Source organism: Cimex lectularius, unplaced genomic scaffold (assembly GCF_000648675.2).
Source record: "Cimex lectularius strain Harlan isolate CLEC.00 unplaced genomic scaffold, Clec_2.1 scaffold59, whole genome shotgun sequence".
NCBI classification, from domain to species: domain Eukaryota; kingdom Metazoa; phylum Arthropoda; class Insecta; order Hemiptera; family Cimicidae; genus Cimex; species Cimex lectularius.
In genome coordinates this window covers 784,068-808,438 of record NW_019392794.1, presented here as the reverse complement: position 1 = coordinate 808,438, position 24,371 = coordinate 784,068, and the positions used below count along the sequence as shown (strand labels likewise).

Sequence of the window (24,371 nt, the reverse complement as noted above, 5' to 3'; positions counted from 1 at the left end):
TTAAGAGTAGAGATAATTTTATTAATGAAGAAGTTAAATAGAAAGGGTCCTATGTGTGATCCCTGGGGGAATGTTTGCAATAAATTTGTCATTTTTCTCTATATATATATTCAAGAAATCTTTATCTTACTTGTAATAACTTACTGTTTTAAATTTAAATCCTACTGTTTATAATGTTTATTTTAACATTTGGTATTATTTTTTTTTTTTTTATTGCATTTCTTGTGTTTTACACCTACTAATTTCTTTTGCTGTTTCTCCAGCCAAGTTATGATATTATGTGATATATACCTGACTCTTTTCTTTATCCTACAGCTAGCTAGTTCTCTGAATCTCAGGACCACATGAATTGTGGATATAATAAAACAAATAATAGAAAAAATATAAAACATGATTGTCTGGTTAGTATTCACACTGCCCCAGAGTACTTGATATTACTAATTTAATGGGAGATAAACTTCTCCATACATATATACATGCTAATAAGTTACATTCACACATATAACAGTATGCAGGGGTGGATCAGGATAGGATTGAAAGGGCTTTCTTTTAAAAAGAGGAAGATTCTTTTAAAAAAAAGTTTTGAAACAAAATTTAATTATATTATTAAAATCAACACAAAATAAAGTATAGCCACCAGCCTAAAGGAGGAGGTCTATGCTGGTAATGAATGTCCCAAAAGACATGTTTCTGGCTAAAGGACACCAGAACAAGAACCCTATATTATGTTTCCTTTTGGAAGTCGCATAGAAAAACATCCTTGATGCAACTGATGCTAGTCAAGGAAGAAAGAAGACTGAAATCGTACAATCTGAATGTTGTAAATAAAATTGTTAAAACCAGACTTCATTCACATTATGCCACAGTACTTAGTATTCCACGGGGGATTGGGGGTTAAGCCCCTTCATTCACATTAATGCATTACATTCACACTACCCCAGAGTACTTGATATCCATCAGGAAATTGGAGTTCAACCCCTCCATTCAAGCTAATAAATTACATTCACATATTCATTCACCCCAGAGTAGCCGATCTTTCTAAGCGTAATTGGGGATAAGCGATCTGTGCCTGGCCTGCTGCTGTGCTCCAAGGCCCGAGGATGTTGTTTTTTTTTTTGTTTTTTTTTGAAGAGTTAGCGATTTGCAATCTGTTATTAAGTGCTTTACCAAGTTAATTTCTTCACACAACGGGCTTCCACGTGATTTCACACCTATTAGGTGTCCATGTGTTGTTGGTATGACCTATGCACAATCTGGTAAGTATGACCTTTTCCCTTCTAAACCCAGCTTCTGCAGGCCACGGGCAGATGTCTTTTTTAAATATGTACAAGTTAGATGTATTTCTTTTTGTCCAGTGGATTCTCCATTAATTTTGTATTGCATTAGCAACATTTCTTTTTAAATCCGCTCAACATACAGAGTGGGTAGAGTTGTGTGGTCTTGTTGTGGATTTTGCTGCCTTATCTTCTTTTTTATTCCCATGTCCAGAAACCCATGAAAGGATGACCTTTTTCTCGTTGACATCATTCCTTTTCAATTGTTCATATATTTGTCTGATAGATGGGTCTGTGAATGTTCTTCTCCTAAATTCCTGTATCATGCTTAGGGAATTTGTGCACACTATGAATGTTATTTCCTTGAACGATCCCTAACTGGATTCAGTTCCGGCATACATACATTTATATTGTTGTTTATTCTTGCATATTAGGGGGGAGGTGTATCTGTCTTTTTCATTTGTCATATGTCGGATGGGCCATGGAGGGGTTTCAGGAGGTTTTCTTATTTCTTACACTGTGTTTTTATTTTATAAATTATTGTCTCTATTTATTACACACTAGCTTATGCCAGCAACTTCATTCATGCGGGACTCTTTTAATGAACCTTTCTAATGTGATGCAGAGTGCTAGTATGGCTTTCTAATTTAATGTCTCGTTTCTCAAATTTTTCTCATCTTCAGTGCACTCCAGTCTATACATGGTAAAAAATCATCCATAAGATCCTCTAAGGTGGAATTTCAAAAAAATTTTTTAGTGGCTATCCATGTCATTATAGGAATGCACTGTCGAAATTTCAGCCCTTTAGATCCAGCGGTTTAGTCTGTGCGTTGTCTGTCAGTCAGTCACAGAACTAGATCGATAGATATATATATTATATTGTTATTTTAGTTATTATATTAATATTAAATTACTTATTTTATTATCATTGTATTTGGTTATTACTGTTATTCTATATATATTTTGCATTATAAGCATGGTTTATTAATTTTATTTAAATAAATAAAATTATTATTATTAATATTTATTATTATTTTATTTTGATTAATTTATAATTATTATTAATAAATACAATTATTATGTATTATGTAAAAAGGCTTGTTGCCGGTTAAATAAATAAATCTGGCAAAGAAAAGATTGATAGATGGCCTGAATTCAGAGTGTAGATCAGATTCCAATATATTTACTTAAAATATGCTCAGTTATGCGAGAATTCACATAATTATTGAGGATATTAATTTAAGCGTATTGTGTTTGTCGGTAAGACTGGCCTTTAACCAGCGAAGGAAGCATCATATCATATCATCCCTTCATATCATGTACAAAGACAATATTAATGGATCGATCATGAAGGATCGGATAAAAAAAAACACAATTTCAATTGATTTATCCAGGTTCAATAAGTTGAATCTCAGAGTGCTCGTTTATCCGGCGAAATAAAAATAATTTCAATTTTAAAAAGACGTACAATCCTTTATTTCTTACTCCTAGAATTTAAAGCAATGATGGTGATGATCGATCCACCCATCTCAGGATCGAATGGGTTTGTTTTCGTTGTCAATTCGGCTTTTATATACGAGAATGAGCCTCCCTGTTCTTCACCATTAGTTTTCTTTAGAATCTATGGCCACCTTATTTCCCTAATTAAAAAGGGTGAGTGTGGCAAACCAATTATTATAAGAAAACTCTCTTTTCCTTGTTTTTTTTTTTTTTTTAATTTTTTGAATTGCCTTTCATAGGCTTTTAAGTGATTGTTGACTGTGACTGTAACAGTTTAAAGTGTTGACAGTTTGATACGGCCTCATCACTGTGAGGGTGCCAGGTTCAAGTCCAAAGTACTTCCAAAAAGGGCTTTTTTCGGTGGAAAAACACCGGAACCCTGGGGGGTTGATATAACCTCTGCAGCGGTCAACCCTCGTTAAAAATAAATAAATATCAATATATTTAACTGAAGCAGTAAAAAAAATGAAAACTGCTAATTTTCTAAAAGTATTTACCTTTTTGTCACATATTTTCCTTTAATTGTTTGTAATGTCATAATTATTTTGCAGGCTTTGTCAGTCACAAAAAGACTGATTTTTTTTTAGAAATGGAGGAACAAACGGCATGCAGTACTTCTTCATTAGGGGAATGGAATACTGTGTTAGATTGTGTCGAGTGCGATTTTGATTATAAACCGAGCAATGGCGTCGAGTCACAAGATGCGCCCGTCCAATCAGAAGTACGCTATTATTGTTACCATTGCAATGTCAGCTGTAGCCAGAAGAAGAATCTCAGGACGCACATTCTGTCGCACATAGAAGGAAAGCCTCCGAAAATTTTCACGTGTAAATATTGCGATTATAGCGGAACGACTCAGTGGCATCTGAAACGACACATGCTGAAACACTCAGGAATGAAGCCGTACTCGTGCCAACTTTGCGGGTTTAACTGCAGCGACAAACGAAACATGAAGAGACACATGTCTGTGCACACGGGAGAGAAGCCTTATTCTTGTGAACTTTGCGACTACAACTGTTCTGAACAATCCAATTTAAAGAGACATATGTCAATCCACACAGGAGAAAAGCCTTTTTCGTGCAGTTTTTGTGATTACAGGTGTGCTACACAGTCAAATCTAAAGAGACACATTATGATACATACAGGGGAAAAACCGTTTGCGTGTAATTTTTGTGATTATAAATGTTCTTATCTCTCCAGTCTGAAAAGTCATACCCTCTCTCATACAGGCGAGAAGCCTTATTCCTGCTGCATATGTGATTATAAGTGTTCTTACCAGTCTAGTTTAAAGCAACATATGCACAGTCACTTGGGAGTTAAGAGGTTTTCATGCAATCTTTGTGAATACAGATGCAGCACTAAACGGACCCTGAAGTCCCATATGCTCATCCATACGTGCGAAACACCTTTCTCATGTCATCTCTGCTCTTACAGTTGTACCACCCAAGCGAAACTCAAGAAGCATATTAAAGAACACACAGAAGATAAAATTTTATCTTGTAGTCTTTGTGACTATAAATGTAACGATCGAAGCAATCTCAAGAGCCATATGTTATTGCACAAAGCGGATAAGCCTTTCTCTTGTGATCACTGCGATTACAGATCTTCACATCAGCGCAATTTGAAAAATCACCTTTTGACTCACATACGCGATGAGCCTTTTTCCTGCACTCTTTGTGACTTTAGATGCTCCGTATCTAATGCGCTGAAGAGTCACATGCTCATCCACTCAGACGAGGAGTGTTTTTCCTGTGGGTTTTGTGAATACAGATGTTCTCAGCAGTCGAACCTGAAAAGCCACATGTTGATTCACGTCAGAGAAACCCCTTATTCTTGCAGTACATGCGAGTACAGATGCGCCCACCAAACCAGCCTCGATAATCACATGCTCATTCACACCGGTGAGGAGCCATTTTCTTAGGGTATTTGCAACAGTACGAACAATCCTGGAACAAAGTAACGGATGCCACTATGTTGCACCCGATTACAGCTGCCTGATGGAAATCAGTTTGACGAAACAGACAGCCACGAAAACTGACATGATGGAGTTGATGAAATTAATATTGACATCTTTGTTGCATGTATTTTTGTTAAATTTATGTTAGATTGTTTAATATTTAAATGTAGAAAGTAATGATGTTAACTTATTGTGTAAATATTTGTTTGTTATTTAATTTAATAATATGATATTTAATGACAATGGTGTTGGTTAATTCAAAATATTCCAGTAATTGTTTTTAATGCATTTCAGGTTATTCCAAAATTTCTATACAATTAAAATTATTTATTTTACACAAAACAAGAACATCATGCTCACCTGTCAGTAGTTTGGCCATCATTTGGCTTTATCATTCTACCTGTTTACAATTGCTTGCGTCGTTTTCGTTCTCTCTCTCTCTCTCTCTCTCTCTCTCTCTCTCTCTCTCTCTCTCTCTCTCTCTCTCTCTCTCTCTCTCTCTCTCTCTCTTTTTTCTTTTCTTTTTTGTTTAACATTTTAACTCTACATATGTATTCATTTCTTATACTTATTGCACACATTATTGATCTCTTGTTTGACATTTGTATAGTTGTACAAGTTTATAAATACATTTTCTACCAGAACAATTTTTCATTTTTATGTTCTTTTTTTTCAAATTTTTATAAAATCAAAATCTACTTTTATGTTTAATTTCAATTATATGTAGTTTTAAACCAGTTGTCCTTTTTTTTTTTCTTTGCAAATATTGTTTTTGTATTAAGTCCTTCTTTAGCAATTGAATTTTCTTTCCTTCCTATGATAATTTTAAATAATATTAATTTAAATAAATATAATATTATAAATATTTGTATATAAAAAATTATAGTAGAATATTGTTGACGTTGGCTGCAATGATTAAAGCAGTTCATTACTGTAGGTAAAGTTCCTGCGTTCAAATTCAGGACTACCCACACACATTTTTTTTAACACCAGCATCCCGGTGGCTGATAAAACTTCCGTTGTTGCAAATCCCCATATAAAAAAAAAATAGAATAAATTAGACAATACAAAAAAACACTACATCAGAGAAAAACTGTTCAAACAAAATTCACAATGCACAATTTTAGCCACTTGATTTCTAAGTTAAGACTAGCCCACATGGATATCTATCAAGGGGTCTGCAGTGGCCAAGTGTTTAAGGCGTGCGACTTGTATTAGTCATGCAAGAGGTTTTTGGTTCAAATCCGGCATAGCCCATGGATTTTTAATTGTGAATAATATGGGAGAATATTGTAAAGTGGTTCAATTCACTAGTTTCGTGGTCCGCTTGACCAATTAATTAAGGTTTTCAGTTGAGATAAAAAAGTCAATGGCACAAGCGGGATTCGAACCCGGCCGAAGACACCTTAATTAATCGTAATTGTAAAGTGGTTTGACTCTGTACATTCCACCCATTGGGAAGTTGGATGTTAAGCCTGTATGACAGGAATTACTTTACTTGCATGAATTTTGATTTCTTTTAAGAATGTCTTTTGCTTGACATTCAACTGCTTCTGGTTGTTTACAAATTTAATTTTTTTTAACTTACAGATTTTATAATCTACTAATTTCTTTGATATAATGCAAAATTTCCAATCTGTAATCTGGGCATTTCTTTTCTTTACCTTTCAATTCTTTACTTCAAAGAATTTGAAATGTCCTTTTGCATTCGTAAAAAAAAGACACTGAGAAATTGTACATAGGTCACAAGGCTTAAGACTGTTGAAAATTAAGTTCCTATGGTTATTCTTGGACATTCTTGAACATCCACAATGTCCTAGTGATCTTTACCATGGATCAAAAAAAAAAAAAAATCATGCCCTACACTGACTCACTATCCATCATAACTTAAGTTCAGATCATCTACCAAGATTTAATCTCAACTGTTTAGTTCTTTTTGTTTTATTGGTGTGGATTCCAAATAATTAATTTTTTCCAGGCGATGCAAATGTTAAACTCTTTTATTTATTTCTATGGTAGGAAACTCAACCTGAAGCCTAAAGTGAGTCAAATGTAAAATAGAATAAAAGCCAACTACTTAAATTTTGTAAAGCAGCTTCGGTCTGAAAACGTGACTTGGCTTGAGTAAGATTTGAAAAAATGATTGTTTGGAGGTCATGGGATGCGGTCTGGTGTGATGAACGCTTAGAAAAAAAAATTTATCGTGCCAACATTTCTATCTTTATTGAGATCATCTTCAGAGTCTGGGATTTATAAACATTGTTTAAATTTTACAAATACATTTAGGATGTGAAAAAAATGAATTTATACAATGCTAGAAAATTTTAGATTAAAAAAAATATTCTACAGGTATTTGTAAAATTTAAACAATGTTTATAAATCCCAGGCCCTGAAGATAATCTCAGTAAAGATCGAAACGTTGGCACGACAAAGAAAATGTTTTTCTAAAAGCTACATCACACCAGACCACATCTCACGACCTCCAAATAATAATCAAGTAAAGGTCACTAAACACCACACATTTGAAAAATCTTTCTTTTGAAATGACATCTTTTAACTGCAGAATAAATTCGACTTGCAGATTTTTCGATTAAAAATGGGGAAAAAAGAATTTTTAATAGTAACACAACACTCTTCACATATATTGAAAAATGTAAGTTCAGTGAGGAACTTTTACCTGTTTTACCATTTTTTATTATTATTAATGCTTAATTTAAAATGTATATTTGTTAACCAAACCAATAAAAGGAAGAAAAACTTACTCCCTGAAGCCTATCCGAATAGGCTATCTGTTATCCACACATGTACCTGTTCATATAGTATAACGATTTTTTTCGAAGTCCTGATGAAGGCGATATATTCTGCCGAAAGCTCGACAAGAAAATAAATGTTGTTTCTGTCTTCCTGGCCTCATCCCCAATCTACCTTTTGGAAAGGAAAAAAAAATATTTAGACTGAGAAGGCTGATCAATTGTAAAATACCTTTATGGATAATCCTAGTAATTCTAATATGCTGTGCTTGGCTTTTAAAGTCTAAGCCTTTCAAAGAGTTCACAAGGAAAGCAAACTACTTGAACTGAAAGTAAATTAAAAAAGACAAGGGTTTTCAAACCCAAGACTCTTACAGTGAGTCACCATGTCGACATCTGATCACCGGTGCCCCACATGGACAAAAATGACCAAGAAAAAATACAATACTTCGATGCTTGAGAATGCATAGGATAATTATTAAATTGAGACCAAAATGATTTGTTAGCAAAACTCATTAAACTTTAATCCCACTCAGCAACAACTGATAGACCCAATAGCAGCCCAGGGCATATGGGCAAGACAGACAGTTCCTCACTGAATATGGCACAATACTAAAACAAATTTGAGAACTTGAACCATGTGTGAACACGAACCAATAAGTTACCTAATGCCGGTTCAGTACTTTACTTGCATGAATTTTGATTTCTTTTATTTATACTTGACACCATGCTGCAAATGATTGCATTATGTAGTCTAGGAACTGTAACAGTTTGGTGGTGATATGTTGATTAAGCATTCCCAGGCTACCTTTAAATAGAAAGTAAAGTTTAAGGTCTTTGGTGCTGCTTGGCTGTCTAAGAATATCTTTTAATAATTTTGTAAGTATTTCTTGTGCACACAGTTCTACTTCATGGATCTAGGCTTGTTTTTCTGGCTTTCTGTTGTAGGCTGTTTCTGGATATTCTAGCATACAATCACTATAAAAAAAAAAATTAAAAAAAATGTTGAAATCCTGGTTGGATGTGAAATTTTCTTAATTCAAACGGTCCCGCTAGAAACTAAGTCGTCCTGCTGGAGACCGTTGAAACTACATTTCAATAACCTCGTATATTTTGGCGTTCTTGCTGTTTATGATTTTCATGATTCCATCAAAACAGGAGGAAAACCGATTTTCCAGCGGTGAGAAATTCAACGGAGCTGTTATTTCAGAACGGCCCCGGTCTCGTAAATCTGAGACCACCAACTTTTCCCCAGTTGCAGATCCTTGCACGATTCTGGACCAGGTCGATTTGCAATGTTTATTAAACAGGTAATTGGCGGTTTTAATGCTCGATTTATTTACAACGCCCAAAACGCTTTTGTACCCTTTTTTTAAATTTATTAACTGTTTAATATAATTATCAGGTCATTATCCACGGATTTAAATCCTACAGGGAGCAGACAATCGTCGAACCGTTTCACCGACGGCACAATGTTGTCGGTAAGTATTTCCATTCACCTTACTCATTTGTTTAAATCTATCTTTTCATCTCCGCAATTTTACTCGGCCTGATTTTTGCCACAAACATATCATCCCTTGATTGATTTTTTCAATCAATCACAAAAGTTTTGTGGACCAAGTGGCATTCATCGAAGAACTTTGAAGTGTTGTTCAGTGGTTTATTCAACCGAAAGTACAGGGGTCAAAAAAGTATTGGCACACACAAGTTTTTCTTAAATTTCAAAAATATAAAGGTTAATCATTTGATACTACTTATCCATATATGTTTAGTGGTCATAATTGACCTATTTAATTATTTAAATTAATTCTTCTTCTCTAAAGTCTTGATTAAAATGAAAAAGTTAGTGTCACGAGCTGGATTCAAACCCACGACCTTTAGCTCAATACGCCGCTGCTCAAACCACATGAGCTATTGTGACAACTATGTTTGATACTAAATTTATGTAAAAACTAGCATTCAGCTATTCATTTTTGGTGGCAATAAATCGAGTGAAATAAAAATAACATAAAAATAATAAATAAGAGTATGAATTTCAAGGGTCAAAAAAGTATTGGGCACCCACTTTTTTCTTAAATCTCAAAAATGTAAATGTTAAGCGTTCAATACTAAATTTATTTAAAAACTAGCATCCAGCTATTAATTTTTGGTGGCAATAACTAAACTAAAATGCTCCCTCCACATGTTTCATTGTTGTTCTGACATTAATTTTTAAATGCAGTATCTGATTTTCTCCATAAATGTATGCGACCATCAGAGCATAAAATATTGTACTTGTTTTCATAGAAAGCATTTTCATTGCATGATTCAACATGGAACAGTTTCCTGATTTCGTAATAACAGATGAACCCACACTTTTCTTCAACTGGGTTTCCTCCTTTTTTGCTTCTTTTCTTGCAGAGGAGCAAGGACAAGAAGTGCTTTGCTTTCTCTGGTCCTAACATTGTGCTGACCTACAGTTGGGACGAGAAGTTGATTCCAAAAGTTCTAAGATGTGAAATCAGCCAAGGAAAGTCTTTCTCATGGCAGTTACCTAGTTGAGAGTCAACCAGGCAACATAGTTGAATAAACTAGGCAGTTAAAGGTATTTTGCAGTGCTAAATCAAATAAAATGATCGTAGGGCTCCCCTTGCTATAATCTTTTTGAGACTTAGCTGAAAAGGCCAAGCACAGCGTATTAGGATTACTAGGATTAGTCCTTATATTCATAAAGGTATAATTCAGTGCTAAATCAAATAAGATGGATGACAGGGTTTCCCTTTGCTGCTTTTAAACTATTTACATTTCTTTAACTTCCTTAAATAATTCTATAAATACATGTAAAATATAAATGTTTTTTAAATTTGTCTTCTTAGACTTCTGCCAGGGAGAAAATTTTTCTTTATAAAAGTATAGTTTCAATTAAGCATTAGTATTCTTAGCGATTTTAAATTTAAACTTTATCCGATTTAGAAATTTAAAAAAAATTCTGTTACAGTTGGTCGAAATGGATCAGGGAAGAGTAATTTCTTCTATGGTAATTATAAAAAGCAACAGAATGACACAGAAATATTACATATTGATTATTTAAAAATAAACACCTTTTTTAGCAATCCAGTTTGTGTTGAGCGATGAGTTTTCACATCTGAGGCCTGAACAGCGCCAAGCTTTGCTTCATGAAGGAACGGGTCCAAGAGTGGTAACCGCCTACGTTGAAATAATTTTCGACAACACTGACAACAGATTGCCTGTAAGGTTTTTTTTATACGCTAGAGTTGTTCTGTATAAGATTGTAACATTAAATTTATTTCAGATTGAAAAAGAAGAGATCGTCTTGAGAAGAGTGATTGGCGCGAAAAAAGATCAATACTTTTTAAACAAAAAAATGGTTCCACGTTCTGATGTTATGAACCTACTGGAGTCTGCTGGGTTTTCAAGGTCTAATCCTTATTATATTGTCAAGCAGGGGAAGGTAAATAGTGATTAATAATTTATTTATTTATGTATTGTATAATTAAGAGCGTTAATTGTTTCCGAAGATTAATCAAATTGCAACAGCTCCTGACTCTCATCGTCTTAAACTCCTAAGAGAAGTGGCGGGGACACGCGTCTACGATGAACGTAAAGAAGAGTCGACAGCAATTCTTAAAGGCAATTTTTTTTTTTTTTTATTTGACTTTTCTTTTGAAAATGTTTCTCATCTAGCATGCAATCTTAATTTTATTGTTTAATTTCACAGAGACTGAAGGGAAGTTGGACAAAATAGACGAGTTTTTAAGGACAATTGAAGAGCGGCTGAAGACGCTCGAGGAGGAGAAGGAAGAGTTGAAAGAATACCAGAAGTGGGACAAGATGAGGCGGTCTCTTGAGTACTGCATTCACGACAGAGAATTAAAAGAAACAAAAAAGAAGCTTGATGAAGTATAAACAATCAGAGTTAACTCTCTTGTTTACAATAAATTTAAAATATTTTATTTTTACAGCTAGAAACGAGGATGAACAATTATGATGAGGTGCAAAAAAAGTTAGCTGGTGAATTGAAAACCGCCCAAGACAATGCGAAAGCTGCGACAAAAAAGTTAAAAGAGACAAAGAAAGAAGTGCAGGTGGCCAAAGAAGAAAGAGAAACTTTGAGCGTAGAGCAGCAACAACTATTAAAGGATAAAACAAAGTTAGAACTCACAATTAAAGACTTGACCGATGAAGTGCAAGGAGATGACAAGAGTAAGGTAAGTCACTCTATAAATGTTTATTTTAATCACTTGATTAATTTTTTCTTCTTCTTTTCCAGCATCGTGCAGAGCAAGAATTGGTAAAATTGAATGAAACGATTGCTCAAAGAGAGGCTGAACTTGAAGAACTCAAGCCTCGCTATGAGGCTCAAAAGAAAAGGGAAGAGGAATGTACTAGGGAGTAAGTGAAATAAAATTTTTAAAAAAATTGCAGCTGAATGGTTATAAATTGCTCTGTTTCAGGCTAGCGTTAAAAGAGCAAAAACGGAAAGAACTTTATGCCAAGCAAGGAAGAGGGAATCAGTTTACTAACAGAGGCGACAGAGATCAATGGATCGAGAAGGAATTAAAGTATGTGCTATAATTTTTATCGATTTTTACATTTTTTTAAATAATTCTTAATGTTAAATTTAACTAGGTCTTTGAATAAACAAATCAAAGACAAAACTGAGCACAAAGAACGACTAGCTGAAGATTTGAAAAAAGACGCTGAAAAACAAATACAACTAGAGAAAAAGATTACAGTAAGTGTATTTTACAAACAAACATTATTGTATTTATTATTCAATTTGTGTACTTAAGTTTAAAACAGTATACTATAAAATGACATTGTATACAAGGTTTTTTTTGTTTAAATTTAGCAAACATGACAATTTTATTTCTTTTAGGAACAAACAGCTGAACTTGAACAGCAAAGAACAGCAATTGATGAATACAACAAGCAGCACTATGAGCAAAAGAAGAGCAAAGACCAGTATCAAAGTTCAAGAAAGTATGATTGACTTTTAAGATTAAAAATAAGCTTTTTTATGTTTTTATTATCTGTATTTGTTTTATTTATTTATTTTTATATAGTGAATTATGGAGGAAAGAAAACCAGCTCCAGCATACAATGACATCGCTCAAAGAGGAGCTTGCCAAGGCTGATCAATCATTGCGAAGCATGGCTGGAAAAGTAATTTATTTTAATTGTACAACATAAGTGCAGTTTCATTGCAAGTTTAAATGTTTCAGCCGATTTTAAATGGTCGAGACAGCGTAAGGAAGGTGTTAGAGACGTTCAGGCAAAGGGGCGGAACTTACAAAGACCTAGCTGATAGCTATTTTGGTCAGGTCATTGAAAACTTCGATTGTGACACAAGCATCCACACTGCAGTTGAAGTCACAGCTGGAAATAGGTAAATCGTACAAATTTTAAGCTTTTTTTATGCGTTCTTTGTGTTGTATGTTCTCCATTTTTAGAATTGACGAAAAGAATGTAAAAAGCAACAATTAAAAGAGATATTTTTATTTAATTTAAATTATTTTTCAGGCTGTTTTATCATATTGTAGAGTCAGACAGTGTCGGTACTCAAATTTTAAAAGAAATCAACAGGCAGAATCTTCCCGGGGAGGTTACATTTATGCCGAGAAATCGTTTGCATGTTAAAGACCAAAGATATCCTTCATCGGAGGTAAATAATTTCTTGTTTTGCCCTTTTGGCATAATTTTTAAATTTTGCTAATTTTAGAATGCGATTGCTATGGTAAGCAAATTGACATACGACCCTAAATTTGACAAGGCGATGAGATACATATTTGGCAAGACGCTTATTTGTCGTAACCTAGAGGTGGCCACAGATATGTCAAAGCAGTACAACCTTGACTGCATAACCATCGACGGGGATCAGGTATCATCGAAAGGTACACTCACAGGTGGCTACTTCAAAAATATCAGGTCGAAACTAGAAATACAAAAAAATCGGACAGAGCTGATGGCACAGATCCGTGATGCAGAAACGGAGCTTGTCCAGCTCCGAGAACAGCTGAGTGCTACTGAGACAAACATAACCCAAATTGTCTCAGACATGCAAAGAACAGAAACCAAAAACAGCAAGGCTAAGTAATAATTTTGTTTTTAATCACAATGAAACAAAATTTGAAAATAAATTCATTTGTATGTTTTGTCACAGAGGGTATTTTGACAAGTTGAAAGGCGATATTAGACTGATGAAAGAAGAACTATCAAGTATCGAAAGGTACAAGACACCAAAGGAAAGATCTTTGGCACAGTGTATCTCCAATCTTGAAGCGATGCAGAGCACTAAGCAGGGGTTGGAATCTGAGTTGCACCAGGATTTGCTCGAACAGCTCTCTGCGGCCGATCAGCGTGATATGGACAGGCTGAACGACGACATCAGGAGGTTGACCCAAGAGAACAAGGCAGCGTTCAGCACAAGGATGAAACTTGAAGCCGATAAGAACAAACTTGAGAACCTGCTGACTAACAATCTCATCAGGCGAAAGGATGAACTTATCCAGGTAGGTTTTCATCTGTTTTTTAGATTTTTTATTCATGATTTTCATTTTATTGAATTGTATTTTGTTCAATTGACAAGGCTTTGCAAGAAATATCAGTTGAGGAGAGAAAACGGACATTGGACAACAGCCGCCTTGAACTGAACGGTATTGAAAAACGATTGGAAAAGCTTAACAAAGACTTTAAACAGTGTGAAAAGAAAGTTCAAGAAACTGTAAAAAGGGTATGTTCAGTTTATTGTATTCATTCTTGATTTGAAGTTCACAATTTTTTATTTTATTTTTTTTACACAGCAAAAAGCTGAACATGAAGAAGTTGAAAAGTGGAGGCTGAAGGAGAAAGAAGCACAGGAAAAGAGAGACTCAGACACCAAAGACTTAAGCAAAGTCACTTCCAAGCAGCAGATGCTTCAAACCAAAATCCAAGAATGCACGACAAAGATTCAAGAATTGGGCTCCATGCCATCTCCCGACATGGTCAACAAATACATGTCGTACACGACCAAAAACGTATTACAAAAACATTTCCCAGATTTGTAATGATGTTTATTAATTTTCTTTGACGTTTCAGCTGTTCAAAGAGCTTGAAAAGGCGAATAGCCATTTGAAGAAGTACAGTCATGTAAATAAGAAAGCTTTGGACCAATTTATGAGCTTTTCTGATCAGAAGGAGAAACTCATGAAAAGAAAAGAAGAGCTTGACAGAGGGTGGGTTTAAAGGCATACAAATTCAAAATTTAAAAAACTATTTACTGATATTTTTACAGTGATGAAAAAATTAAAGAGCTTATGGTGGTTTTGGAACAGAGGAAATGCGAAGCGATTCAATTCATGTTTAAACAGGTTTCAATGTTTTTTTCACAAGTTTTCAAAGAACTTGTACCAGGAGGGCATGCGCAGTTAGTTATGAAGACAACAGATGGTGATGAACATCTTGAACATAATCCTGTAAGAACAAGATAGACTGGGACAAAGATATATATCTCACCTGTTTATTTCCAATTGCAGGAACTCGATTCGGACCAATTTTCTGGCGTTATGATTAGGGTTTCATTCAACGGCCACGGCGAAATGAGGGAAATGAACCAGCTTTCGGGAGGTCAGAAGTCGCTGGTAGCACTGGCGCTTATTTTTGCAATACAGAAATGCGATCCTGCACCTTTCTATCTCTTTGATGAAATTGACCAGGTAAATAATTATCAAAAACTTCACATTGACCCTTCAGAACCCACCTTATTATATTATTAAAACGAAACACAATTTATGACAATTATGGAAACTAATTATCACTACTGACACAACACTCATCACATCCAGCTTTTCCCTGCATTCAAATTTTTTTTTCCAAAAACACCAGCACCTTGATAGTTGATATGACCTCTGCTGTTGCAAACTTCTATTTAAAAAAATAAAAATAAATAAAATTTAAAAAAAATACTAAAAGTCTAAATGTACCACAGGGTAACAATTTTGTTTCAAAACAAACTGTTCTGCAAAATATAAAATATAACCAAAGGCAATGACAAAACAATAGAAAGTAAAGTAATTACTGTCATTCAGGAGGGCTTATCTCCCAACTATCCAGTGAGCGTCGTGGACAAGGGGAACCACTTTATAGTACATTTTTCATACTGTATACTTAAAAGCCATGGGCTCTGCCGGGATTCAAACCCACAACAACTGGTGTGACAAATACGAGTGGGCCCTACTACTCAGACATTACGGTTCCCTTGATAAAATGTTCTTAATTATTAGTGAGAATTAACAAACTGAATTTGATGAATAAATGATGAGAACCTCCACTTATTTATTAGTTCGTCTAGTTCTCATAAGGCAAAAGTAGTGGCAGTTGTCTTTTAAAACATGAAAATTTATACTAAAATTATTTATGCTTTGCTGTTGGAAAGTTAGCTAGGATCTGTTATAGGGTTTTTTTTATTTTTTATTTTAGCAGTCTAGGGCTCTTCCAAAGTCAACAAGTACTTTTTAATTGTAAAATTGTGTTGATCTTCATGGACTGTCTATTATATTGTTTTGTATTGTAGATAAGCCTCAGTACTTTGTCATATTTTAAAAGTTCATTCTGTTGAATTGTGATGTCAAAAATTACAATTTTATATATATATTTTTGTATCTTGATTTTCAGGCCTTGGATGCCCAACATAGAAAAGCCGTTGCTGACATGATCCACAAAATGTCCGAGGACGCACAATTCATTACGACCACTTTCAGGCCTGAGCTTCTTCAGCACGCGAACAAGTTCTACGGTGTCAAGTTCAGAAATAAGGTAATTGACGAAAGATTGTTGGGAAAAAAATTCAATAAAAAATATTCACAACGAAAACCATTTCCAGGTGAGTCACGTTGAATGCGTAACGAGAGAAGAGGCTTATGATTTCGTCGAAGACGATACAACGCATGGTTAATTGTGTAGTTTGTAACATTACAAAAAAAAAGTTTAACTTATTAATTTAAATATACTTATGTCAAATTGAAAAAATGTAAGTTAAAAATATATATGTATTTTTAGTATTACTTTGAATACATATTTTTTTAATTATTGATGTACAAATAAATTTAACTATAAGAGTTACGTTATATTTTTCTACTTGGTTATTCTTAATGTAATATTGTCAATTTTTATTCAAGGAAGGTTATTAACAAACCTATATCATTTGACAACAAAATGGTCAATTTTTCTTTTAAATTGATTTTTTTAAACATTATAAATAATCTTCCTTTTAAAATACTGCTATGTAGTTCCTCTTCAAAAAGGGTCAGCCAAATATCCAAATGTATCTTGTAGTTGTAGTTCAGCTTTCTAGATACAATTATTGTAAATTTAATTATGAAAAATGTTTTAGTTATGGATTTTTTTAAATTATTGGTTTTGATAGACCTTCAATTACGCTTTAAACAGAATGACAACAGATATGGTTAAAAAACAAAAAATATAGAGAACACAATGGTCCAAAATGTTAGTTTAAAACACAATTACATCCAGCTTTTATGTAAAGCATAACCAAAAGACATGGATAGTTGAAGGATACCAAATCCAGACAGGCACCAACTGCTAAAAGAGTGGATATTAATATTGATGCAATAAATAAATAAAATAATATACAGGCGTAGGTGCCAAAAGAGGAAGTTAATAAAAAAAAAATCTTTTATCTAAGGGTCCAAAGCACCTTGATGTTTGAACTTTGTAACATTTGCGCCAACACTACTATCAAATTTCAAACCTTTGGTGCAGAAAATTAAGTACAAATCTGTCACCTATAATACATTCTGTCATGTTTGCCTTATTTTTCAATCAGGATGTATTTCTTTTTGTTTTAAACACCGGGGTGAACTACCACTTGTTTGTTATAGGTTTTAATAATATTTTTAAGAAGGAAAAATATTGGTGTCCAAATTGTAATATAGTTGATATATATATGTGTTATTTCTAAAATAAATGTTATTTATAAAATTGTAGTGTTAACTTTTTTTAAAATTCAAACTGTAACATTTGTAATAGTGTTATTGTTTTACTCTATTTTATTACTTTCAGTTGCCGTGTTGCAATCATAATCATCAATATAGTTCATAGCTAGACTGTCTATGATCATCCTTTGATTTTACCTTTTCAGCATTTAACCATCTACAAAGGATGATGCCGTTATTTTCTTCATTGCGCCTTTTTTTCCGTGCGGTACCCACACGTGCAGAAAATCCTTGAGTTTTTTGACAGAACTACTAGTCACCATCGCGTCAATGAAACAAAGATGGACCAAGAAACATATTTCATTTATTCCAGTTGGCCACTCAATAAATAAATAAATGAAGGTAAATAAAAACGGTGATGACACTAGCCATTTTTCCACATAAAAGGCTCATTGTGATGGAGGAGTTTTTGGGTACTGGAAGAAAGTATAAAGACTTTTGAAGTACTCTATAATAATATCTCGTGTCAACTACAAAGGACAAAATAAAAGTATTTAATATTTCCAAGCATTTTGACTATATTTTCGCAGATAATATCTATAATTATATAAAAACATAATAAATAAAGTGTAAAAATAAACAGCAATGCAATAAATAAACCCAAAATCAAACAATTTGATTAATTATCATTTAGTTAGATTAAAATTCATAGTCCAAAAAAATTGATATGCAGGATTTCTTTTTTTATTCATGTAATTATAGACCAGATTTCTTTCAGTTCTGGAAGAATGACATAATACCTTAATTAAAATTTGTTGAAAGGAATGCCTGTTGGTTTTTGTGTCCTAAGCACGAATTAGCCCTTGGTCTGCTGATGTGCCAATAGCTTAAAATGTCCAAAAAAACAAACAACACCAGATTTCTTTCTTTATTTATTTTAATACTCTTCATCTGTTTATATTATACATTATATGCTGTATATAAAAATTTAACTTGTGTGGTTTGTTTGATATTTATTTCAATATTTTTCTACCTATTTATTTCTGCATTTATTTGACGCTAGAAGTCAGTCATTGATCAATTCATCTGCGCATCTGTGTATATATATTATATCTGACAACGTAGTAATATATAGCAGATAAACTATCTATCTAATTATCTTCTGATATATTCTCGTTTATGGTCATTAAATTGTTCACAAATTCGTAATAACAGTATCTGGCAGCACGTAATCCCCTAATCCCCAGGAGGAAGTATGGATTCGGCCAGATTCTCAAGGTCAGGCAACTTGATTTTTTTCATAGCTCCACTGGCTCAAAACAGGTTCCAGTCTATCATGCTTTGCCAGTTAATCCTATTCACGTGTAAGTACACAAAAATGCGACTTAAACGACCAATGGTATATTAACTTTGGGATGTTAATTTAAATTATTTAAATTGAATCTAAACCGTTTCCATCGATCATACAGGTGTTTTCAAACTGACGACAGTAACTGGTGTCGAATACAGAAATAGATTCGGTAAGCTCAAAAAAATGTAATACATGAATTGATAAATATAATATTAACAATATAAATGTGTGACAGATTTTGTATGCATAATTCATTTTGTCTGTCTAATTCAACATAATTAATTATTTATTAGTATTTAAAATTTTTCTTTTTCTTCCTTGTTTTTTGTTTTTACATAAACAATTTTTATGAGGTTTTTAAGATTTTATTTTATTTTTATTTATATTTATTTCTTTTTTTACCGGTAATTAGGATGTAGAATTAAAACTCATTATTTTATTAAAGGCAATAATTATTTTATTTTTTTCACATAAAAGTTATTTTCAACTAACTGTTGACAAAGTTGACCTTCAATATAAAATATGATAAACAAATTGCAATCTAATTAATTACAGCCAAAAAACATTCATAAAAAAATCAATCTAAATATTAATTTAAGCCAGTTTTTTCCCATGCTGATGTAGATAATAATGCAGATTGGTAGAGATATTTTCTTTTAATGCAGGATTTCTGGTTTAAAATAAGCGATAAGATAATTTTATAAATGAGTACAATTGAAATGTAGTATTGCTTGTTTTATCATACATTCAATTTTTTTTTAATGTCTCACAGATTACATACATCAAGAATTATGTTTATGATCTTTTAAAACTCTTGAAACTATTAATTGGAAATTCGCAGAAGAGTGAGATTCAAGGTCGATAATAGGATGATCTCATGGCTGTGGGATGTAGATGTCAAAACATTGTTTATTATATGACTATAAAAAATTTCCATGATCCTAGATGTAGCACTACAATTTTTCAATAATAAGATTACAATAATTTAGATAAATGTTTTATTAACTAATAATTAATAAAATTATTTAGGTATGCTAAACTTGAAATGTTGTTATGTCTTGTTGGTTTAGTATTTCTGTGCAAATTTATTTTTTAATTGAAACTTCTGTATCAGAATGTGGAAGGTCAAAGTACAATTATCACAGCGATTTCGTCGGGATTCAAAGATCCATTTTTGGAGAAACTCCGTGGCATGTCGGCGTGTACAGATTTAACGGAACAGGATACAGCAATATCTGCTGTGGTAGCATTATTTCAAAGCACACTATAATTACAGGTAATAGCATAGCATTTTTATTTTTGGTGGACAAGTCAATTTTTTTCTCTATTTGTTTTCCAGCTGCGAATTGTGTTTTTGATGATAAGGCGCTAAAACCATTACCGCCGAGTGAGTTTAAAGTAGCCGCTGGAAAATTGTCCTATTATTGGGAAGAGGCAGACAGAAATGCACAAGAAAAGAGTGTAAGTGTATTCAGATAATAATCAAGAACTTTACGTTTGATATTATTAAATTTTTATTGACCACTGCAGGTGTTGAGTATTACAGTTCATAGCGCTTATCTGGGCGATATTAAAAGCTATTCAAACAACATTGCTCTTCTCGGTCTGTCCAGCGATTTTGACTTCAATGAGTTTATTTCTCCAGTTTGTATTATTTGGAATAACAAGGTGGGGAAGAATGTCGATTGGAAAACTGTCAAAGTAAGTATTATAAATGCACAACCACATTGGACGGATATCTAATTAAGAATGGCAGTTTAATTCTTTTCAGGCGACAGGTTGGGGCTTGAAGAGAGAAGGAAAGTACAGCAATACGTTAAGGCAGGCCGTTCTTCAGTACAAGAACCCGATTGAGTGTCTTGCTCAGTACACCTCAGTTCGGTACAAAAGGTTCATCAACCATGACAAATTCTGCATAATCACCAGTCAAGGTTATTACATTACAATATATTGTTTATAAAACACAAGCGTTATTTTTGTCTGTTCACAACAGGGAGGAAAGACGGGGATAGTGGTACTGGAGTGATTGTTAATGTCAACAATGTTAATTACATACAAGGCATTCTTAGTGCAAACGTTGCTGATGAATTCTCCCTTGCGACAAATATAACAAAATACAAAAATTGGATTCAGGATGAAATGGCTTTAATCGATGCTATGGAAAGGTATTCGGTCAAAAATAATAAAAATGCACAATTTATTTAACAAAGTATCTAATTAGATGCAACGGATTCCTTTGCAATGATGGTAAATGCATAAATGAAAGGGACAAATGTAATGGGGTCCCAGATTGTGACGATGGCTCAGATGAATCAAGCATGCAGTGCGGGAATATTTTCGATTCAAACGGACAACTAAAGTGAGTAACTAAAAATTTCTAACAGGCTTTACAATATTCTAGGTTTAATGATTATTTAGACACAATTCTAGTTTTATTTTCAGAAACAATATTCTGCGTAACTTTAAGTCTGTTACTATTAAAATACTGCATAAAATAAAAATTAAATAAAAGTAGAGAAGGTATATAGTACATAGAATTAATAACGTTATTCATTAATAAGTTGGAGGAATCATTCGGGTGATACATCCCCCAGTCATTTATCACGTCTGTTTGGTGATAATATGGTGAACATATGAAATGAAATACCAGATACATTAACTGGTGATAGCTTACTTATAAATATATCACATACAAATTAGTTGTGTGTGAGAGTTGAATGAATCAAAAATGATCTTTTATTCAGTCAAACCTTCACTTCTCTTCTTTACTAAAAAATGAAATGTTAGATCATTTTTCTTGTGTTAGGTATAGTATTCTACAAATTAGACAAAAAGAGGAAGAAGCAATGAAGAAATTGTTAAATAAATTAAAAACAGCTGATTTTTTAACAGAAAAAAATATATACATACATTCAACATATATCTAATAAAGTGTTGTGTTGGATTCTTTGTTCATATGTATGTATTTTTTTAACCTGCTCCGATATCCCCCCCCCTGCAGTGATTAGTTTGAACCGAGAGAGCACTGAAATATCTGTAAATTAATTAATAACCATTTTAACTAATAATTTTCCTTTCAAGATAAGGTGACCATTATATCTAATATTCATTTTCTGAGCCATTTGTTAGACATAGATATGTAAGTTTTAATTTATCAGGGGTGCCTGTATTTTGCCATATCAGAAGGGGGGTGTCAGCTACACTGTTCAAGAATGTACTGGAGGAAATTGCGAGCTGAAGCCTCTATCTTTGGTCCAGCAAAGTGAAAAATTAATCGTCAATTGCGGTAAAGGATACGCCTCACCGTTTGAAGGCAGGAAGCAAACTGTGATCTGCAATGCGGGATCCTGGTTCCCCGAAGACCCAGAATGCATAAGTACTTATTAATTAATTTGATTATTAAGGAAGGTTGTTACAGTTGTGTTCAATGTATAGAATTGTGTCCACCTGTGCAAAAGGCATTCGTCCTTACCACTTGCATTTACAAAGGTGAAATAGTAAGCTGTTTGGATTACGTCCGCCCTGGCACAAAGCTTGAATATAAATGCCAGCCTTATTATAAAAGTAAGGACTATTTCGCTTTCACTGGTACCACAAAATGTACAATCTCTGGACAATGGGAAGAGACACTACCAACTTGCATTCCTGGTAAAAAGAAAATGCAATATAAAATCATAATAATAAATATAATGTATTTTGTTTGCTTAGAATGTGGAATTGTGAACAAGAGGGACTCTGTAGAATTAACCATATCAGGAGGCAAAAGAGCTAAATACGGAAAGTACCCTTGGCACGTAGGTGTTTTCAAACTATTCAGTTACAATGACAGTTATGTCAATGTTTGTGGTGGTACTATCATTCATCCAAATTTGGTTTTAACTGGTAATTAAATTAAGCAACAATTTTTTGATTGTTTCTTTTTGCAAGCGGTTCAAATTAATCAGGTAAACAAATTTTAGCTGCTCACTGTCTTGTTGACAAGAATAACAAAGTAATAAACGCATCGGAAGTAGTAGTAGCGGCAGGGAAATTCAAAAGGAACTTAAAAGATCACGAAGAAGCTCAGCAAACAACAGGAGTGAGTACATGCGATCCAATAAATAATTTCTTATATTAATATTCTGTTTCCAGTATAGGTTAGGGATATAATTATTCCAGAAAGTTATGCAGGATTTAAATCTCGTTTTGAGCATGATATTGCAGTACTTAATCTAGCTGAAACTCTTGCATTAAACGATTTTGTTCTTCCAGCATGTATTGACTGGCAAAGACAAGGCATTTACTCCCTGAATGCATTAGGAACAGTAAGACAATCAAAACTTACAAAATATATTATTAAACTTATTATTTTTTGGAATTATTTAACTAATAATCTGTAATAAATATTTCAGATTGTCGGTTGGGGTTTCACTGAGGAATTGGTATACAGTGATGAACTTAAAGAGATCCATATGCCATACTTGTTGAAACAAAAGTGCTGGGAAAAATTCCCTGAATTCACCCTCTTCATCACCACAGATAAGTTCTGTGTTATCTACCAAAACGGTGAGTGGCACGTGTATTTAAATTTAAACAACTTGGCTCATCTGCCAACGATTTAAGGTTCTGGAGCCCAGTTTGGTGACAGCGGAGGAGGGATGACTTTCACCCGAGCAGACATTCATTTTGTGCATGGTGTCGTCTCGTTGAAAACTGGAAAATCCAACCTATTTAGTGTCCTGACAAACGTTTCCTATCATCTAATATGGCTCAGGGAAACTGTAAAACAATACTCTAGAGTAACTTTATAAATTAATTGTTATTGATTAATTTTATTTATTTAATGTTATAAGGAAAAGTTTAGAGAGAAATATATATTATGTTAGAATTTTTTTTAATGGCTTTGTTTTACTTATTTACCAAAGACCCATATAATTGTTGAACATAAGTTTTTTTTTACTTCATTGAGAGATCAGAGATACCAGGGTCTAAAGGGGGAATTGAACCCATGACCGCAGGATCTTTGATTAACTAAGAGGCTGATGCTCACTTCCCCTGATCACCACTGTGGTGCTGTCCCTCAATACATTCATCTAGGATAAATTAGAAAAGAAAAACAAATTTATTTGAAGGTTTTTTCACTATACGACTGTCAAAACATTTATTGTTTACAAAAATGTTATTATTTTAAGTGAAATGACCAGACAGTAAATCAATTAAATTAGATTAACATATGATTAGTAGTACATACATGACCTTTATTCAAGGTCATCTTCAGAACTGATTGAAATGAAATACTTTGTTCAAAATTTATATATATTGGACTTGCTGTTGAAACGGGTTTCTCAATGGGTTTTGCAATTACTTTTTACAATAAAATTAAAGCAATTACTTTTATTATAAATATTACATATATTTCAATTTTTTTTATCCAACTTGCAATGGAATTAAAAAAGTAATTAATCTGCCAGTTACGAACAATTATATGAATAAAACCAAACATAGCCAGCAACAATTTTTTTTTTGTATCTTCTAAAAATAAATGATAAAGTTTTATATTACATCTTTTCAACTTTCTAACTCTATTCAACTAAGCTCAGGGATGAAGAAACTGTTCTTTATCTT

The 24,371-nt window shown here is 33.2% G+C and overlaps 3 protein-coding genes across 5 annotated transcripts; all 3 read left to right on the top strand.

Annotated features, from left to right (window-relative positions):
* The first annotated feature begins 2,822 nt into the window (after nucleotides 1-2,822).
* Nucleotides 2,823-4,974, top strand: LOC106662022 (gastrula zinc finger protein XlCGF57.1-like). Its single transcript, XM_014385819.2, has 2 exons — nucleotides 2,823-2,927; nucleotides 3,326-4,974. The coding sequence occupies exon 2, from the start codon at nucleotides 3,364-3,366 to the stop codon at nucleotides 4,693-4,695; it is 1,332 nt and encodes a 443-aa protein (XP_014241305.1). The 5' UTR covers nucleotides 2,823-2,927; nucleotides 3,326-3,363; the 3' UTR covers nucleotides 4,696-4,974.
* Nucleotides 4,975-8,580: 3,606 nt separating this feature from the next.
* Nucleotides 8,581-16,974, top strand: LOC106661921 (structural maintenance of chromosomes protein 3). Its single transcript, XM_014385677.2, has 24 exons — nucleotides 8,581-8,791; nucleotides 8,887-8,962; nucleotides 10,459-10,497; nucleotides 10,571-10,710; nucleotides 10,774-10,932; nucleotides 11,000-11,111; nucleotides 11,200-11,381; nucleotides 11,444-11,689; nucleotides 11,752-11,873; nucleotides 11,936-12,043; nucleotides 12,111-12,216; nucleotides 12,361-12,464; nucleotides 12,548-12,647; nucleotides 12,707-12,870; nucleotides 13,005-13,146; nucleotides 13,204-13,574; nucleotides 13,645-13,993; nucleotides 14,071-14,214; nucleotides 14,285-14,500; nucleotides 14,562-14,698; nucleotides 14,758-14,938; nucleotides 14,999-15,178; nucleotides 16,137-16,277; nucleotides 16,345-16,974. Exons 1-24 carry the CDS (start codon nucleotides 8,777-8,779, stop codon nucleotides 16,414-16,416), a joined length of 3,606 nt encoding a protein of 1,201 aa, XP_014241163.1. The 5' UTR covers nucleotides 8,581-8,776; the 3' UTR covers nucleotides 16,417-16,974.
* A 1,634-nt stretch (nucleotides 16,975-18,608) lies between these two features.
* LOC106661973 (modular serine protease-like) lies at nucleotides 18,609-23,622 on the top strand. Of its 3 annotated transcripts, none has more exons than XM_024227946.1 (15): nucleotides 18,609-18,780; nucleotides 18,886-18,936; nucleotides 19,882-20,043; nucleotides 20,107-20,228; nucleotides 20,298-20,468; nucleotides 20,539-20,698; nucleotides 20,761-20,932; nucleotides 20,989-21,126; nucleotides 21,926-22,143; nucleotides 22,203-22,415; nucleotides 22,476-22,649; nucleotides 22,727-22,845; nucleotides 22,904-23,071; nucleotides 23,159-23,312; nucleotides 23,370-23,622. In XM_024227946.1, exons 1-15 carry the CDS (start codon nucleotides 18,672-18,674, stop codon nucleotides 23,555-23,557), a joined length of 2,319 nt encoding a protein of 772 aa, XP_024083714.1. In that variant the 5' UTR covers nucleotides 18,609-18,671; the 3' UTR covers nucleotides 23,558-23,622. The 3 variants fall into 3 exon arrangements, with proteins under 3 accessions (XP_024083714.1, XP_024083715.1, XP_014241245.1); XM_014385759.2 differs by having other exon boundaries at nucleotides 18,610-18,780; nucleotides 20,524-20,698; XM_024227947.1 differs by lacking the exon at nucleotides 23,370-23,622 and having other exon boundaries at nucleotides 20,524-20,698; nucleotides 23,019-23,071; nucleotides 23,159-23,251.
* Nucleotides 23,623-24,371: the final 749 nt, after the last annotated feature.